Genomic DNA, 16,974 nt, shown 5'->3' with positions numbered 1-16,974 from the left:
GTCGGTCGTTCGCGCAAAGCGCGTCGTCGTCACCTCGGTTTGTCTCTTCCGTGCGTGGCTCCCGTTCGTCCCAAAGTCGAAACGAATCTCTGGCGACTTGGCAGTGTTGGCGCGCGGCTCGTCCACTTTTTTGGAGGCTCCCGCTTCTGAATGGATTGACAGTCAGCTTGGAACCCACTTCGACGTGTATTCTTATTTCATGATCTACCTGGTATGAGGTCCAGGTCAGATTTGTTGCTCGAAACGACGAATCGGTAACGATAAACTCGCCGCGTTCTATTTTTGGTTCGCGAACTCCCCGTCCGCGCGCGACGATAAAATCGAGGTCGACCGACGGCTCAGAGCGAGACGCAGCGTCGTCCCGAGGTCGAGAGACACCCCGCGCGATGTGAGCGCCCGCCTTCACTCGCCCTCATCGTCTCGTCCAACCCTTCGCCGCGCGCCCCGCAGCCGCGGCGCCGGCCCACCAAAAGCGCGATGAGATCCTCAATTCTCATCTCCCCCACCCTGTCAATCGGGAAAATCCTCACCCCCGCCTCCCCCCTCCTCCCCCACCCCGGCAGGTCCGACGAGCTCAGCAAGACCGCGCCCGCGGGCCGCATCGGCGGCGTCGCAGACGGCCCGAGCGCGTCGTCGCCCATGCCGGTCGCGTCCCCCGGCGGCTTCATGGGCGCGACCGCCCCGGCCGGGTCCGTGCACGACGCCAAGCTCCCCGCGTACTACGAGTACCTCGCGCCGTCGAGGTGGAAAGACGGCCGGCTGACCAAGGCGCAGGCGAAGGCGACCGCGGACAGGCTCTTCAACGACTCGCTCGAGCGCAACGCGCGGAAGCACGAGCGCGCCAACCGCCCGCTCCCGCGCTCGCGCTTCTGCGGCAAGTCGTCCGCGAAGGAGGAACGCGACGCGCGATTCGACTTCCTCGCCGAAGATGCAAACGCGTGGGTCGCCAAGAAGGGCGAAGGGTGCGAACCGCCGCCGCTGCCGACGACGGGCAAGGTGATGTTCTGCGTCGATCCGGTGTCGGGGATACTGGTGCCGGACGGTTTGGAACCCGCGCCCGCGTTCGGGCCGAAGAAGTACACCGCGGTGTGCATCAAGCAGTACGCGTCTCCGAGGGCGCAGAGGCTGGCGAAGAAGATTGAGCGCTTCGACGAGTACATGCCGGACCTGACGGACGAGGAGCGCAAGATCCTGGGCCTTCCCGAGTACGGCGTCGAGCCGGAGCCGCCGGACGATGCCGCGATCGCCGAGATGGCCGCCGCCGAGGAGAAGCGAGAGGCGGACAAGGCGAACAAGAAGAAGGCTCTGCTCGCGAAGCAGCGTAAATTCTTTCGCGAGAAAAACGCCGAGTTCAAGGCAAGCCGCGAAAAGAGCATGGCGACGTTGGACGAGGCGATGCGCGCCAAGCTCGCCGCGCTCGTCGAGGACGCCAAGGCGCTGGAGCGAGCGCGACAGACGAAGCGGGAGATCTCCGTCGCGAAGTTCAAGGAGGAACAGGCGCAATTGACGCGGAAGATGAAGGCGGCGAAGATCGAAACCGAAAGGCGCATCGAGGAGGCTCGGAAGCGAAGAGAGGATGAGATGAAGAAGGGCGACGCCGTGCGCGCGGAGCTCGAGGCCGAGCGCATCGCCGAGAAGAAGGCGGACCTCAAGAAGATGCGGGAGAAGGCGGCGGCGAGGAAGGCGGAGTTTGAGGCGATGATGAACGCGGCGGACGGCGCGGGGTCGGCGCTGGCGCAGGAGATTAACCATTTCCGAAAGCTCGCGGCGCAGCGAACCAAGGAAGCCGACGCCAAGAACGCCGCCGAACGCAAGAAGAAACGTCTGGAGATTGTCGCGATGAACAAGAAGTACGAGGCAAAGATGGCGGAGACGTTCAAGCGGCAGGACGAGGAGATGAAGAAGCGTTTGGCCGAGTATAAAGCGCACGCCGAGAAGGACGCCAAAGCTCAGGCTGCGCACGCGGAACAAACGATGGCGGCGCTGAAGAAGGCTCTGAGCGGCGAGCACCTCAAGGCGCCTCGCAGGCGGCGGGGCGAGACCGAGGCCGCGGAAGACGGGGAAGAAGGGGACGCGAGGGAACCGGACGGGGAGGGGGAGACCGTTCCGTGATGAAGCGTTTAATCGAGTTGGTAGGGGCGTGGGACGTCGCGGGTTCGAATCCAGGCGGGGACGCGAGGGAACCGGACGGGGAGGGGGAGACCCCGGCGAAGGCGGCGGCGGCGGAGGACGCCGCCGCCGGGCAGTAAGCGTTTAATCGATCATCGCGACGTCGTCCCGACACTCTCTTCAAACATTCGTCCAACATTCGTCCGTCCGTTCGTTCGTTCGTTCGCGCGTCTTCCCCACGCAACCCCATCACCACACCTCACTCGTCCTCCAGGAGCCGGCGCACCAGCCGCGCGGCGCGACCCTCCGCGTCGCCCCCAGCCTCCGCCGCCGCCACCGCCGCGGCAATCGCCGGCCGGCCGACCGTCGAGTCCCCCCATCCCGCCGCGAGCGGCGTCGCGGGCGCCGACGCCGTGCCGTTCGCGATCAGCGCGCGCATCACCGCGTGGGCGCTCTCGCCGAGCTCGGCGAGCTCCCTCGCGGCGGACTTGAACGGACGCGAGAATCTTGAAGGAGAGTTCAGAGGCGAGTTCAAAGCGTCGTCGTCGCAATCGTCGTCGCCGCCGCCCAGCGCCGCCGCCACGGACGCGAGATCGATCGCGCGGCGCCCCTCCCGCGCGTCCGCATGGGACCCGTCCCCGGTCCTCCTCCCCCTTGCCTCCTCATCCTCCTCCTCGTCGGCTGCGGAGGCGGCTCGGCCGTAGAGTCTCCGATGAGTCGAATTCCGCGTCGCGGAGTTGCGCATCTCGGAGTTTGGAACGGACGGGGGCTCGTAGGTACCGAAATGCCGCGCGGGGGTGGTCGGCGCGGACGTCGTGGAGTAGGCGGCGGCGACGGCGATCGCCGATGCCTCCGCGCGTGCCCTCAGCTCCTCCGCCGCGGTCGTGAACACCGCGGGGGTCCCTTCGTCGTCGCCGGCTGTGCCAGCTGTGTCGAACGATGCCGAACTTCGCGCTGAGCGTCGGAGGTGCGGGGAGTTGCCGCCGCGGCCGGCGGGGCTCGGGTAGCCGCCTCGACCGACGGGGATCCCCCGCGCGGGCGTCGCGGGCGCGGAAGACGCCGCGACGCTCCTCGCGGGGCTCGCGGGTGCCGCCGCCGTCGCCGCCGCGATCGTCCCGGGCGATCCCTCCTCGTCGACTGGGGGCATGAGAGGAGCGACGACACGCGCGCCCGCGCTCGGGCGGTTGACCATGGCCCGGACGTATCGCGCGCGCACAGCCTCGCGCCCGCGCGCCGCGGCTCCGATGACCGCGTTCCTCTGCGCGTTCAGCGCGCGCCTCTCGCGCACGTGCTCCGGCGTCAGCCCTTTCCCGTCGATGCGACCCGTCTTGCACAGGCAGCAGAGCGTGAAGTCAGCCTCGCGGCACCGCACCAGGCAGCACCGATGGTACGTGTGGTTGCACTCGGTGGTGAACAGCTCGCGCTTCACGTCATCGACGACGCCGTCACCGTCGTCGCCGATGCCGTCCCTCTCGCCCTCGGCGCGATCCAAGGGCGAGTAGCACACCGCGCAGAGCTCGTCGAACCCGGTGACCTTGATGCCGCTGCCGGGGGTCCTGCCCATCGGGGTGGTGGCGCTGAAGGAGAGGCGCTTGGTCACCACGAGCGGGGTGCGCATCGCGCTCGCGAGCGGCGTCGCGGACGTCGACGGCGCGGTTTCATCGTCCCCATCCGCGCCGCGCGCTGGCCGCGTCGCCGCGGGCGTGCCCTCGACCATGCCGCGTCGAGACTGTGACGGAACCCACGAAAAGAAACGACGACCAAACGAACGTTCATTTCCTGGGTCGTTCCCCCCGATGATCGAAATAACAACCGGTTCGAAGTCTGGTGGGGCTGTTACTACGTCGAGACCACGACTAGGCGGGCGTTCACGATCTGCTCCCCGGCGTGGGAGCGCGCGACGCGCCCGACGGATCAACCTCCCGCCCGAGCAGCGCCTTCCTCCTCCGCAGGAGCTCGTACTCGGTCCACTCCGCCCTCCCCGGCGATTGCGGCTCACCGCCGAGGTCCGCCGCCGGCTGTGTCTCGGAGCCCCGATCGCCCTCCCCATCCTCCTCGCCCAAGGTCTCGAGCTTGGCTGCGGTGACGCGCATGTCGCGCACGCGCCGAATAAGCTCCGCGTTCACCTCCGCCTCCGCCTCCGCCACCGATTCCCGCTCGAAAGCCTCCGCCGCGGCGCCCAGCATCTCGCCGATGGATCGCGTCAGCACCTTGCGGCACTTTCGCCTCCACACGGAATCAAACGCATCCTTATCCTTCTTCTCGCCCCCGCCCGCGCCCGGTTCCTCGCCCGCGCCCGGTTCCTGCGCCTCTCCCTCCTCGCCGGCCGGCGGCGCGATCGGGTTGCCCTCTTCGTCGAGCTCGGGCTCCGGCGGCGGCGGCGACGGCGGGCGGTACTTGGCGCGAGCCTTCTCGAACGTCTCGTCGACCGGGCCCAATCGATTCGTGACAGCCTCGGACAGCGCGGCGGCGAGGAGATCGGCTCGCGACCGGGGCAGGATCGCGACGCGCATCGCCTCCGCGAAACTCGCGCGGCACGATGCGAGCACCTCCTCGGGGGGAGGACCCGCCTCGGCATCCTCGTCGGCGACCTCGGCGGCGTCGGCGGCGTCGGCATCCTCGCCGGCGCCGGCGGTTTCTTCTCCGCCCCCCTCCGCCGCCGCGGCTTCCGCGGCGGCGTCCAGCGCCGCCTTGCGCTCGATGGCAGCCTCGAGGTTTCGGATGCACTCCTCCACCTGCGCCACGGACCCGTCCCACCCCTCGAACGGCAGCTCGACGACCGGTTCGTCCTCCGCGGCGGCGGCATCCTCCTCGGCGCCCTCGGCGTCCTCGCCCGCCTCCTCCGCGCCCCCTCCCTCCTCGCCCCCCTCCTCCTCCTCCTCCTTCGGCTCGGGCGGCAACGTCTTCTCCGCCGCGATGCACCTGCGCCGCACGTCCATGAACGCCTCGAACGACTCCTCGTGGTAGTACACGCGCGGCCTGCGCCCGGCATTCCCGGCGTTCCACAGCGCCGGCGCGGGTCCGCTGCGCGGGACGGGCGACATCTTCGTCGCGACTCGTTTGGAGACGTCGGGAGTCTTGACGCGGTCGAAAACCTTCGCCATCGCGGCAGTCACCTTCGTGCGCATCTCCCTGTGCGCAATCTCCGCGGCGAGCATCCGCCGCGGGTACGAGTTTGGGTCGTCCGCGTGGTAGACGCCGCGGACGGTGATTGGCTCGATCCGCCCCGCGCGAACGTTTGGCGTCGTCTCGAGGATCCACTTGTCGATGTACACGCCGGGTTTCTCAGACTTGAACGTCCACATGGCGACGCGCGATTCGCCCGGGAGCAGCGACCCGGTGCTCTCCTCCATGAAAAACGTCGACGGCCCGGCGTTCGACGCGTGCGGCAGCTCCGCAGCCTTGGGCGGCACCTGCGACCACTTGTACCAAATCGCCGTCGTCCCCGTGTTTCGCATCGTCGTCGTCGCGTGCGCCGTATTTTCCCCCCACCGCATCTGCGCCATCACGCGGTCGCTCTCGAGTTCAAGGTGCGGCCCCATCGCCGCCTCCCTCGCCGCCTCCTCCGCCTGCGCCGCGGCGAGCTCGCGCGCCGCCCTGTTCGCCTCGGCTGCGGCGACGTCGCTTCGGTATTTTTGAATCTCCGCCCACGTCTCCAAAGAATCCGACGCGATCTGTTCCTCCAGCTCTTCCAGGGTGATTCGTTTACTCGCCAGCCTGTCCAGCGCGTTCACGGCGCCCTCGCCGACGATCTCGAGTCCTGTCGCGTCGATGTCCTCGCCGTTCTCCCCGGGGAGGATGTCGTGAACGCGCCGTCGAAGCTTGCGCCGGCGGACGTCCATGAACTTGGAGTCGAGCACCGACCGGCCGCGGGTCACGGAGTCGGAAGCCCCGTCCCGCTCCACCGACCCGTGCAGCTGAGGGCGCCTGATCTGCTCCACGTCCACGTACGCCATCTCGTCCCTGACGTAGTACAAACCGCTGAACTCGTTGCCGACGTTGACCCACCTCGTCCAGTTGTCGCGAAGCGACATCTTCCACAGCCACGGCTCGCCCCCCTCTCGCTCCGATATCGGCACCGCCATGTCGAGGTGGCCGAGAATCTCGAGCTTACGCCTGTGCTCGTCGCATCGCTCCATCACCAGGTCGCCCGGTCGTTTGTCGAACGCGATGGCGCGCTCGCGCTTGATGCGCTCCCACTCGCGCTTCTGCGCCTCCCACTTGGCCAGCGCGTTGCCGTGCGACACCTCGCCCATCTTCACGTGGAGTTGCCACCCGGTGTGCACCTTGCGCCGATCTTCGACAGTCTCTTCAGCGATCGCGGCGTCGAGGCCGTCGCGGAGCGTGGCGGCGGCGTCGGCAAACTCCGCGCGGCGCTCCGCGAGCACGCGATACGCGCGCTTGTAGTGATCGTCGAAGGCGCCCCCCTTGAGACGCGCGGATGCGTCGGCGATGTGCGATGGGAGATCGGGGAGTGCCTCGGGGGAGGGCGGGAGCTTGGCGCGCTCCTCCGCCATCTTCCTCGCGAGCATGTACTCGTACTCGCCCACGTCGCCGAGCACCGCCCACTCGTCGCGCTTCCCCGTCTTTCCCGAGACCTTCGGTCCGTTCGGCGCGACAGCCTCTTCGCTCGCGGGCTTGGGCTTCGGGGGCGTCCGAGGGGGCGCCGCGGTCGCCACTCCAAACTTCGTGCTCGTTGGGGTCGCGCGCCCGGTCGACGCGCCCGGCCCCGACGTCTCGCGGCCGCCGCGAAGCGCGTCGAAGTCGATGCGCTTCGTCGTCTTGAGCGTCGGGACGAGCGTCGGGGCACCCGCCGTGGACGACGCGGGGGTGGAGCCGCGGGTCATCGCGCCGACGGATCTCAGCGTCTCGACATCCGAGCCGGGCCCCGTCGTGTGCGCGGGCAAGGACTTGACGCCCTCCGCCTCCGCCGTCTGCATCGGCGCGTCCCGCGCCTTCTTGGGCCTCCTGACGAGGATCTTGCGGCGAGGCGCGGTGCTCCCGCCCGTCGCGGGAGGCGCGGGCGCCGCGTGGACCTCCTCCATGGCGCCGCGCGACGGACCACTGCGCGGGCCGTTCCAAGACTGCAGCGCCGGTGCAGCGTCCGATTCCCGATTTGGTTCCCCTTTCGTGGCGTTTGACCGCGACGATGCGCGCGTGTTCCGTATGGTGATCCAGTTAGTATCGTCTCATTTGGCGTATACGCCACTGGCGACCAGTCAGGTTTTGTGAAAAATAACTTGGAATCCGGAATCCGAAACAGTTGCAAAAAGTCGCCGCTCGCGTTCAACGTCAGATTCCGGGGAGCGCGCGCGATGGAAGGGGACGGCGCCGCGCCCGCTGGGCCGCCCTCAGGCGTGAACACCGATGGCGCCGCGCCTTCCATGAGTAAGAAAGCCGCGAAGAAGGCCGCCAAGGCCAAGGCCAAGGCCGACGCCAAGGCCAAGGCGCGTCTCGAGAAGGGCCTCGACCCGAACCCTCCGCCGAACCCCCGGCAGAGGCTAGTGCCGATGATGGAGAGCAAGCGCGCCGCGCTCGCCGGCACCAAGCGCGCCGCCCCGGAACCCGACGCCGACGCACCGGCGCCGGACGGCGACGGCGCCGGGACCCTCCTGCCGAAGTCGGCGATCATCAAGAGGACGACGAAGGATAACGAGATCGTCGCGGAGGAGGAGGAGGAGTACTACGACTGGATGCCAGTCGATCCCGACTACTACAGGAACGAGCCCGTGGACGACGACGACGACGACGACGACGACGCGGACGGCGTCGACGACCCGACGTTAGTGGACCCGCGGCCGACGTGGATGCGCCGGAAGCAGCGCGCGATGGAGAAGAAGGCGCGAGCCGAGGCGCTCATCAGAGAGCAAGACCCGGACCCGCAGCCCAAGGCGCCGCCGGTGCGAATCGAGGATCACGGGCCTTGGCTCCCGATGACCTCGCACCGCACGCTGCACGCGTGCTGGAAGATGCAGACGTTCGCGAGCGACGTGTTCATATGCTCGTACCCCAAATCCGGGACGACGTGGATGCAGAACATCGTCGCGCAGATCATCACGCAGTGCGAGCGAAAGAAAAACGGCGCCACCGGCGCGACCATGAAGTTCAAGCACATCTCCGACGTGGCGCCGTTCCTCGAGATCGACCCGCACTGGAACCACGACAGGCTCGACGACTTCGGCCGCCCGATGCACACCGACGAGCTGTACGAAAATTTCGAAAAGTTCGAGCGACGGACGTACAACACGCACCTGCCTTTCGAGCTCGTCCCGGGCAAGGGCAAGGTTGGTGAAATTTTTCTTCCGTGGGAGACTTGGGCGCACAAGCCGGGGGTGTCGGTGCGTCCGAGGTACGTGTACGTGGTCAGGGACGGACGGGACTGCGCGGTGTCGTTTTACCACCACCTCAGCAGCCAGGCGCCGGAGGATGGCGGGTACGCGAAGGGTTGGAACGCCTTTTTCGACGAGTGGATCGAGGGGAAAATCGCCTTCGGGGGCTGGGCCGAGCACTTAAAGTCGTGGCAGGTACCGGGCGATTTCGACCCGGCCGTGCTCGTGGTCAGGTACGAGGACATGAAAAACAACCTGAGGGAGGTGGTGAAACGCGTCGCCACGCACGTGCTGGGCGGCCCGTGCCAGGTTTCCGAGCAGGACCTGTATCGCATAGCCGCTCGATGCTCGTTCGACCGAATGAAGAAGGAGATTGATCGGTTCCAGCCCAAGAGCGTCCGGTGGTCGAATCCCGACTACTGTTTCCTGCGAAAAGGGGAGGTGGGCGACTGGGAGGTGACCTTCACCGCGGAACAGGAGGAGAGGTTCCAGAAGAAGATCGAAGAGGTGTTTGGATTCGACAGATTTGGTAAACCGCTCGGACCGCCGCTGCTGGATCGCATGTCGGCGATGTACTCGGACATAGGGGTCTGGGAAGAGGCGTGGACCGGCATCCCCGAGCGCCCGATCGCGCGATACTGATCGCGGCTTGTCGCGCGGTGGTCGGCCCAGCGCTGCGACGTCGAGTCAGTCGTTTTGTTCGTGTAATATGTACAAGCAGGCCGAGGACTACTTTTTTGGGAATCGAGTCAAAGCAATTCATTTGAGCGTGGAACCCTCCTGGAGGTCGTACACGTCCAGGAGCCACACCAGGAAGATGGAGTAGAGCGCGTACACCCCGTACGTGGCGATGAATATCCACCCCATCCGCATAGTCAGCTTGAAGCCGTTCGTGGCCACGCTGCCGTAGTACAGCACGAGCACGCCCGCGAGAATCAGACTGGACGGCACCAGCTCGTTGGTGTTCACCGTGATGTACGAAGGCGACTGCCAGCTCAGGTAAAAGAGCCAAGGGAGACCGAGACCGAGCCAGATGTCGAACACGTTACTGCCCACCGCGTTCGCGACGGCCATGTCCGCGAGGCCGTCCTTGGCGACGGCGATGGACGACAACGCGTCGGGAATGGACGTCCCCGCGGCGAGCACCGTGGTGCCCATCACAACCGCGGGGATCTTGAGCATGCACCCGATGCGGACGCACCACTCCACCATCCAGTGCGTGATGAACCCGATCCACGCGATGGACATGAAGAAAGACACGAGGTACCACTTGCGCCAGTACTCGTTCTCGCCGCACGGGGGAATCGTCATCTTAAACGCGGCGTACCACGGCACGCTCAGCGCCCACAGGGGATACTCTTTCAGATCGTCAGGGGGCGTGAACGGGGACCCGTCGTCGTCGCCGTCGCCGTCGCCATCCTTCTCATCGCCGCCGTCCTTCGTCTCGTCGCCGCCGGAGGATGCGCCCTCCTCGAGTCTCTGCGCCGCCACCCTCGCCTTGAGCTCCGCCGCTTTCGATTTTGCCTGGAGCGCGGCGGCGGCGCGAGCCGCCTCGGCGCGATACGCCCGGATGTGACCCAGCGTCATCGTGGGCGTGATCTTGCACGACTCGCGCGGGGACCCGGGCGCCACGTCGTCCGGGGACTGATTGAGTACCTCGGCCTTGTCCTTCCACTTGTCCTTGAGCGCGAGGACGGCGTCGGCGAATTTATGCTCCTTGACCACCGTCTGGCGGAGCTTGGCCCAGCCCGCCTTGGCCTTGGCGGCGCCGGTTGGCGCGGTTGGCGCGGACGAGGACGCGGGCGCGAGGGGTTTCTTGGTCGGGGACGTGGGCGGGGTGACGTCCATCCGAACGCGGTCGCCGGATACCCTCAGCGTGACGCCGCCGGCTGCTCCCGATTCGTCGCCCCCGATGGTCGCGAGATCCGTCATCTCGCCGTCTCGCGGTCGGTGGTGCTGGAAGTGCCCCGTCGGGCGCCTGGAGAAGGACATCTTCTTCTTGAACGAGCCGAACTTCTCCACCGCATTCCACGTGTCCATCCACTTCATCAACCGCTGGTTGTAAACCATCGACACGATGTAGCACCCGTAGAAGCACACGTAGATGAGGCCCTCCCACCAGTCGATGCGCCCGCCGGCGAAAGTCCCGACGATGCCGGCGATCGCCGACGCGTAGAAGAAGCAATCGCGCGTCACGGGCTTCCAGTCCAGCTGTAACGTGTTCCCAGTGGCGATGACGGTGGCGCCGATGATGATGAGGATGTTGAAGATGGCGGATCCCACGATGGTGCCGACGCCAATCTCGGACCCTGCTTGCGGGGAGATGAGGGACACGGTGGACGAGGCGAGCTCGGGCGCGGACGAACCCGCCGCCATGAACGTGGCTCCCGCGACGTCATCGCTGAGCTCGAGCACCTCGCAGATGATCTCCAGCGCCGGGACGAAGAAGTCGTCGCACACGATGGCGATGCCGAGGAACATGAAAAAGACGCCCACAAAGTACGCGATGAGCCCGCCGGCGAAGGATTTCTCCGCCGTGGCCTGGTACGCGAGCGGCTCGCAGCTGCCGCCGCCCGCGAGGAGCTTTCGCCCGTGGGTACCGTGCGAGCCCCGCTCCGTGAGCGATGCGTCCATGGCGTACTCTCCGGAGATGGGATCGGCCAGTAGCGTTCGCCCGACGCTCGCGCCGTGGTTACCCTTGAAGATTCCTCGGTCGTGGCGGTTGTTCAGCGTGTACGGGCCGAGGTCTCCGTAGGCGAGGGTGACCACGAGCGCGACCGCGGCGGCGATTAAGACGAGCGATTGCCTGCGAGGACGTCGAGACGATCGGGGCGGTGAGCGACGGTGCTCGGATACGGGGCTGGGAGACGCGAATCTCGGATAATCGCCTCGTCGCGTCGCGTCTGGAAAAAGCAAGAATGACGGGGAAATGCGGGGCGGCCGAGTTGGGGAAATGCGGGGCAGCCTGCGGGGTTATCGGGACGCTCACCTGTGGCGGTTGCGCTCCTTCTTCCCCATCTTGGCGCGCGCTTTGCGCACGCGCCAAACGTAGGAGGGCAGCGCGTACATCATCTCTCAAGCCGTCGCTGGCGCCCCAAATGCTCCCGCCGATAGAATCCACAGGCGGGTGTGGATTCTCCTCTAGATTCTCCTCGAGTCACCTCCAATGCGGCGCAGGTGCGGTGGATTTGGAGCCGGGTTGGCGTCGATTCGACCGGCGATTGGCTTCCTCCGCTCGCGTGCGTATCCCTCGACTCGCGTCGACGACGAGAGCGCCGGCGTGTGTGCGCAACCCACTGTGTTCGACCCGCAGCCTTCCGAGAAAACCCAGGGTCGTGCAACAACGGGGCGACCGCGCTGCCCTGCAGTCTGGTGCCGTGCTCGATTTGGGTTGCCGACCCAATTTTGGACTTTTTTCTGACTGCACAGCTGTGCCGATTCCAACCCGAGGAGCGTCGTCTTTTTTCCAATTTTTCCTATCCAGCTGTGTGTCATGTCGTGTTTTTTTGAAACGGAAAAGGGGGGGGGAAGGCGGGGGGGCGGGGGCGCACCGACGCGCGCGCACGACGCGACGCGGGCCGGTCCGGACTCTCCGCGCCCGCGCGCGTCACCATGATCGTGCACATGTGCATCAGCCGCGGAGCGGACGGGGAGATGAGCATGGGTCTCCTCCCGGGCGGCGGTTTTCTCGGCGGCTGCGGCCCCTCCGACGCGGGCGACGACGACAGCCTCCCCAGGAGGCTCGTGGGATGCGTGCTCTCGTCCATGCTCTCTTCCATGGCGGAGCACCGCGCGCGCACCCTTCCGCCGGACGTCCCGCCCCCCGAGGGCGTCGCCGACATGCCCGTCGTGCGCGAACTCATCGTCCGAACCCTAGCGAGTCGCGCGGTGACGGACTCGAAGCGCTTCCTCGACGTCACCGACCCCGACTTCGACCCGTATCGCGGCTCCCTCAAGGCGCTCGGAAGGCTCGCGTGCGTCTGCCGCGGATACCGAGACGACACGCGAGACCCGTACATCGTCAACGAGCTGCTGGAGAGGTTGGCGGAGCCCGCGTGGCGCGAGTGGGCGCGAGGGTGGCGCGGGAAAACCGCGGCGAGGGAAAAAAAGGACGACGACGACGTGACTCGCCCGCACCCTAAACCTGCCGCCGACGCTCCCAATCCAACCCCGCGCGTCGACCTCGGCGACGTCCACCGGCTCCTTCGCGCGGAGCACGTCGCCAAGCACGTCATCGACGCGTCCAACTCGGAACACTTCGCGTCGCGCCGAGCGCGGGGCGAAGACACGACGGCGAGGGACCGGTGGCGGCCGTCTACGCTGCGAGCGTCGGTCGCGTTTCCCCCCCCGCTCGATTCGCTCCAGGAACCAGACAACACGGTGCTCGAGGCGCACCGCGCGCGGCGCGACGAGCTCGAGCGCGAGTACGCGCGGCACGCGTGCACGGGTGAGTCCCTCGACCGACGCGTGAGTCGTCTCATCGACGCTTTAGAGGCCAACTCGAATTCTCTTCGCGAGGAATACGAGTCGCGAGCGGATAAGGCGAGCAAGGGAGGGCCCGTCCGCCGGCGCCTGCTTCGCGAGCGGAAGAGGCTCAAGCGCGGGATGAAACGGGTTCAAAAGGCTATGGACACGCACGACTCCAATCTCGACGTCGTGAAGGCGCGGGAGGAATACGTCGCGGCGCTCACCGAGGTGTCGCGGCTGGAGAGGCTCGCGAGGTGCAAGGGACCGCAGCTCGCGTGTCGTGATCCGAACCCCGACGAGCGCGCCGTTTCCCCCCCGACCCAGGTCGGGGGCGTGCCCGACTGGCCGTGGCACGACGAGGAGGGAGTCTGCGGCGAACACAAGGCTTTTCCAGACGTCGACGATTGGGAGTTTGTGGCGCAGGTGAACCTCCGGCAGGTCCACGCGAGCTCATCCCTTCTCCCCGAGGGCTTGCTCCCCGAGCGGGGGATCCTGTACTTTTTCCTCGATCGCGATTTCGACACGATGGACGACGACGGTCAGGAGTGTCTGGTCAGGTTTTATCCCGACTCGTTGGACTCGCCGCCGTGGCCGGGCGCAAACCTGGACGGCTCCGCCGAGGCGGCGCACCAGCGAACGAACCTGCGAAGGTTCCAGAAGATGGGACATACGCGATCCATCCCGGTGACGTACCGCTCCGCCGCGGTGGCGCCTGCCCGGGACGTGCTCACGATGCGTCCGTTCATCGATGGACACGAGCTTATGCCGCCGGAGTGGGCGGAGTGGGCGGAGTTGGACCTCGATGAGGATGAGGATCACCCGCTCAGCGAACTCTTCGACGAGGACGACGACTTCCAGGCCGAGCTCGATTATCCGAGGAACATCCGCGACGCGTTCCCGTGCCCGCCGGTCGACGTTCCCGTGATGCTGGGCTACCCGATAATATCCGAGGAGGCGATGGAATTTTGGATGGACTCCGTACACTACCCGGAAACTCCCGTGTACTTCGTGAGCCAGAAGGACAGCCTCCTCCTGCTGCAGATCGCGCCGCACGGACCGCAAGGCTCGTGGATCGCCTTTTACGCCACCGAGGAGACCCTGAGGAATCGCGAGTGGACGCAAATCCATCACCACATCTACCCCGCAAACTTTGAAGGTTGAAGATTGAGGTTGAAGGTTGAAGGCGGGTATCACCGGACGGCGGCGACTCCGGGCCTCGCCGCGGCCGCGCATCGCACAACGCGCATCTCACGCCCACGCACTCGCTTCACGAATACACGATCGAACACACGACGAAACGCGCGCCTCGCCTCATCGAATCCTCGACGCGACCCCCACGAACGCTTCATCGTAAGGCCGGACGGCGTCCAGCTGTCGAGTGTTATTTTCGTTCTCATCGATGCGCCGGCGGCGGTTAACACTGCAGTCGGGAGCGGCGGTTGCCTCGGCGCACTCGCCGCCGCCCCGCGTCCGCCGTCGACGCCCGAGCGCATGGATCGAGCGTCCCTCGAACGCGATGTCAACGAATACATCGAGCGCACCGTGACGCGCGCGGACGAGCTCGCGCCCGCGCGCGCCGCGCTCGTCGCCGCAACCGACGCGCGCACCGCCGGGAACGATTCGTTCCGGTCGGGCGATTTCGCGACGGCGATGGAGTGGTACGAGAAGGGAGCGCGCGCGCTGCGGGCCGACGCGCTGCGCGAGCCGGTGACCATGGCCGCCGCGGAGCGTGCGCTCCTCGCGCTCCTCGCCAACTCCGCTCAGTGCGCGTTGAAGCTCGGCGAGCACGCGCGCGCGGCGAAACTCGCGACGGCGGCGTTGGGAATCCACGTCTGCGCCTCCGAGCCCGCGCTGTTCAAGAAGGTGATGGTCCGCCTGGCGCTCGCGAAGGACGCGTCGGGGGACGCCGACGCCGCCGTCGCGACGTGCGAGGAGGCGCAGCTCCGCGGCTTGTCCGCGTCCGACTTCGACGCCATCATGCGCAAAGCCGGGCGAACGAGCGTCGGGACGCTCGGCGACGGCCACGAACCGCGGATGTTCGTCATGCTGGGGCTGCGACTGTCCGACGGCGCGGAGAACTTGGCGCGGATTCGGGGCGTCGTCGAGTCCGGTTCCCTACCGCACGTCGACCGAAGGGACGAGGCCGGCAACAACATCCTCTGGGGCACGCTCCACGCCCTCCACGGAGCCGTCGAACCTTCCGCGAACGGCGGAAAGGGGGAAGCGGGGGACGCAGCCGGCGGCGAGGGCGCAGCACCTGGCGAGGGATGCGTCCCGACGCTGGCGTACCTGTACGCCGCGGGAGCCGACCCGTGCCAGCGCTACGACGGCGGCAAGACCCCGTTGATGTACGCCGCGGGAAGCGGGCACGTCACCGCGGTGCGCGTGACGCTGGACGCCATGCGGGCGAGGCGCCGGGCGATCAACGCCGAGGCGCGCCGCGACGAGGGCGACACCTTTGAAACGGAACACCCGGCGGATGGAGATCCCGAGTCGATTCGCGATTGGGTCAACGTCGCGGACGACGGGGGATGGACGCCGCTCATGGTGGCGCTCATGATGAAAGACGACGCGCCGCCGAAGGAGAACGTCGGCGCTAAACCTATGGGCGAGCGGGAACAACTGGCGGTTCTGGCAATCGTGCGGGAGCTCCTGGACGCGGGCGCGAACCCGTTCGCGCAAAACGTCGACGGGAACTGTCCTCTGCACCTTGCGGCGATGAACGGCGCGTCCGAGCCCGCCGTGGAGCTCCTGCGCCGGTGCTCCGACCCCGCGTCGTTGCTCTCGCTGAGGAACACGCACGGCATGTCGGCCGCGATGGTGGCCAGGCGCGTGGCGCCCAACTCGGGCGTCGTGGCTGACCTCATCGCCGCCGCCGATCGATGCGGGGGCGACGCGAGGGAAGAGCTCGAGGAGGACCTTCGGGTGTGCAAGTGGGAGTCGGCGGTGGCGACGGTTGGCGCGGCGAACAACGCGGCGATCGAGCGCATCGTCGACTTTGAGGGGGAGGAGCTCTTGTCGACGCCGTGGGCGGAGCAGGAGTGCGTCTTCGCAAAGTGCGACGCGTGGCTGTCCATGTGCGGCTTCGACGACTTACCGAACGTACCGAGTAATGGCGAGGACGAATCCGCGAATAAACCGCTGAGCGTCAGGGCGTTCGACGCGTACGGCGACGTGTACGCCGCGGTGCACGCCAAGATATGCGACGAGCTCCTCCCGCGGTGCGTGTCGAAGCGCATGGACTTAACGGACCCGCGATCGACCCCGTCCGTCGCGGATTGCGCCCGGCTCTGGTACGTCTCGGGGGGCGAACGAGGACAGGGGACCGACGTCGCGTCGAGACCCCCCGCGCGGTTCGTCCCGCACATGGGCGGCGTCGTCGCGAACCCGACGTTCGTCGCGTTTCACGAGCTCGTGGCGTGTGTGCTTCCCCACTCGTTTGCTTTCGCCGTGCCGTGCGATGCGGCACTGGCCGCCGTCGCGAGTTTGAACCGACCGGTTGTCGAGATGGGCGCCGGGACCGGGTACTGGACGGCGCTGCTGCGTCAGAAAGGCGTGGACGTCGTGGCGTACGACGCGCATCCGCCGAGGCGCATAACGAAGCAGTTCGCCAAGGGCGTCGCCAAGTTTTTCGGAGTCACGTACGTAGACGATATAAACGAGTGCGATCGCGACGCGTCGTGTCTGGACGCGCACGCTGATCGGGTCTTGATGTTGTGCTGGCCCAAGTCGCCCGAGGACGTCGAGGCCGGGGACTGGGATCTGCGGTGCCTGGACAGGTGGCGAGGGGACACGCTGGTGCACGTGGGGGAGTGGAGCGTGAATCTCGACGAGGACGTCGACGAACACGGGATTCGATCCCCCGACCTTTGGTACGCCGGGGCGAGGGCGCCGAGGGTGAATGAGGAGTTTCCTCGCGGGACGAACGCGCTGAACGTCCCGCACGGCATGACGACGAGCGCGGGGTTCCAGCGGAGGGTGGAGAAGGAGTTTGAGCGGGTCGCGACGGTCCGGTTGCCGAACTGGCCGTTCGCGAGGGACGACTTGACGGTGTGGCGGCGGCGGTAGG

The 16,974-nt window shown here is 67.1% G+C and overlaps 6 protein-coding genes across 6 annotated transcripts; 3 read left to right on the top strand and 3 right to left on the bottom strand.

Annotated features, from left to right (window-relative positions):
- Positions 1-477: 477 nt before the first annotated feature.
- Positions 478-2,112, top strand: MICPUN_52609 (predicted protein; the record flags this gene model as incomplete). The annotated part of the gene is made up of 1 exon (XM_002509154.1): positions 478-2,112. One exon carries the CDS (start codon positions 478-480, stop codon positions 2,110-2,112), a length of 1,635 nt encoding a protein of 544 aa, XP_002509200.1.
- A 256-nt stretch (positions 2,113-2,368) lies between these two features.
- MICPUN_63274 (predicted protein) lies at positions 2,369-3,826 on the bottom strand (the record flags this gene model as incomplete). The annotated part of the gene is made up of 1 exon (XM_002508904.1): positions 2,369-3,826. The coding sequence occupies one exon, from the start codon at positions 3,824-3,826 to the stop codon at positions 2,369-2,371; it is 1,458 nt and encodes a 485-aa protein (XP_002508950.1).
- Positions 3,827-3,977: 151 nt separating this feature from the next.
- Positions 3,978-7,154, bottom strand: MICPUN_63275 (predicted protein; the record flags this gene model as incomplete). The annotated part of the gene is made up of 1 exon (XM_002508903.1): positions 3,978-7,154. One exon carries the CDS (start codon positions 7,152-7,154, stop codon positions 3,978-3,980), a length of 3,177 nt encoding a protein of 1,058 aa, XP_002508949.1.
- A 339-nt stretch (positions 7,155-7,493) lies between these two features.
- On the top strand, positions 7,494-9,080 carry MICPUN_63276 (predicted protein; the record flags this gene model as incomplete). The annotated part of the gene is made up of 1 exon (XM_002509153.1): positions 7,494-9,080. One exon carries the CDS (start codon positions 7,494-7,496, stop codon positions 9,078-9,080), a length of 1,587 nt encoding a protein of 528 aa, XP_002509199.1.
- A 46-nt stretch (positions 9,081-9,126) lies between these two features.
- MICPUN_109307 (Ca2+:Cation antiporter family) lies at positions 9,127-10,366 on the bottom strand. The gene has a single exon (XM_002508902.1). It carries the CDS (start codon positions 10,284-10,286, stop codon positions 9,198-9,200), a length of 1,089 nt encoding a protein of 362 aa, XP_002508948.1. The 5' UTR covers positions 10,287-10,366; the 3' UTR covers positions 9,127-9,197.
- Positions 10,367-12,050: 1,684 nt separating this feature from the next.
- Positions 12,051-16,973, top strand: MICPUN_63278 (set domain protein; the record flags this gene model as incomplete). Its single annotated transcript, XM_002509152.1, has 2 exons — positions 12,051-13,972; positions 14,261-16,973. The coding sequence occupies 2 exons, from the start codon at positions 12,051-12,053 to the stop codon at positions 16,971-16,973; spliced, it is 4,635 nt and encodes a 1,544-aa protein (XP_002509198.1).
- Between the last annotated feature and the right edge of the window lies 1 nt (position 16,974).

Source organism: Micromonas commoda, chromosome 12 (genome assembly GCF_000090985.2).
Source record: "Micromonas commoda chromosome 12, complete sequence".
NCBI classification, from domain to species: Eukaryota; Viridiplantae; Chlorophyta; class Mamiellophyceae; order Mamiellales; family Mamiellaceae; genus Micromonas; species Micromonas commoda.
This window is presented reverse-complemented; position numbering and strand designations above follow the sequence as displayed.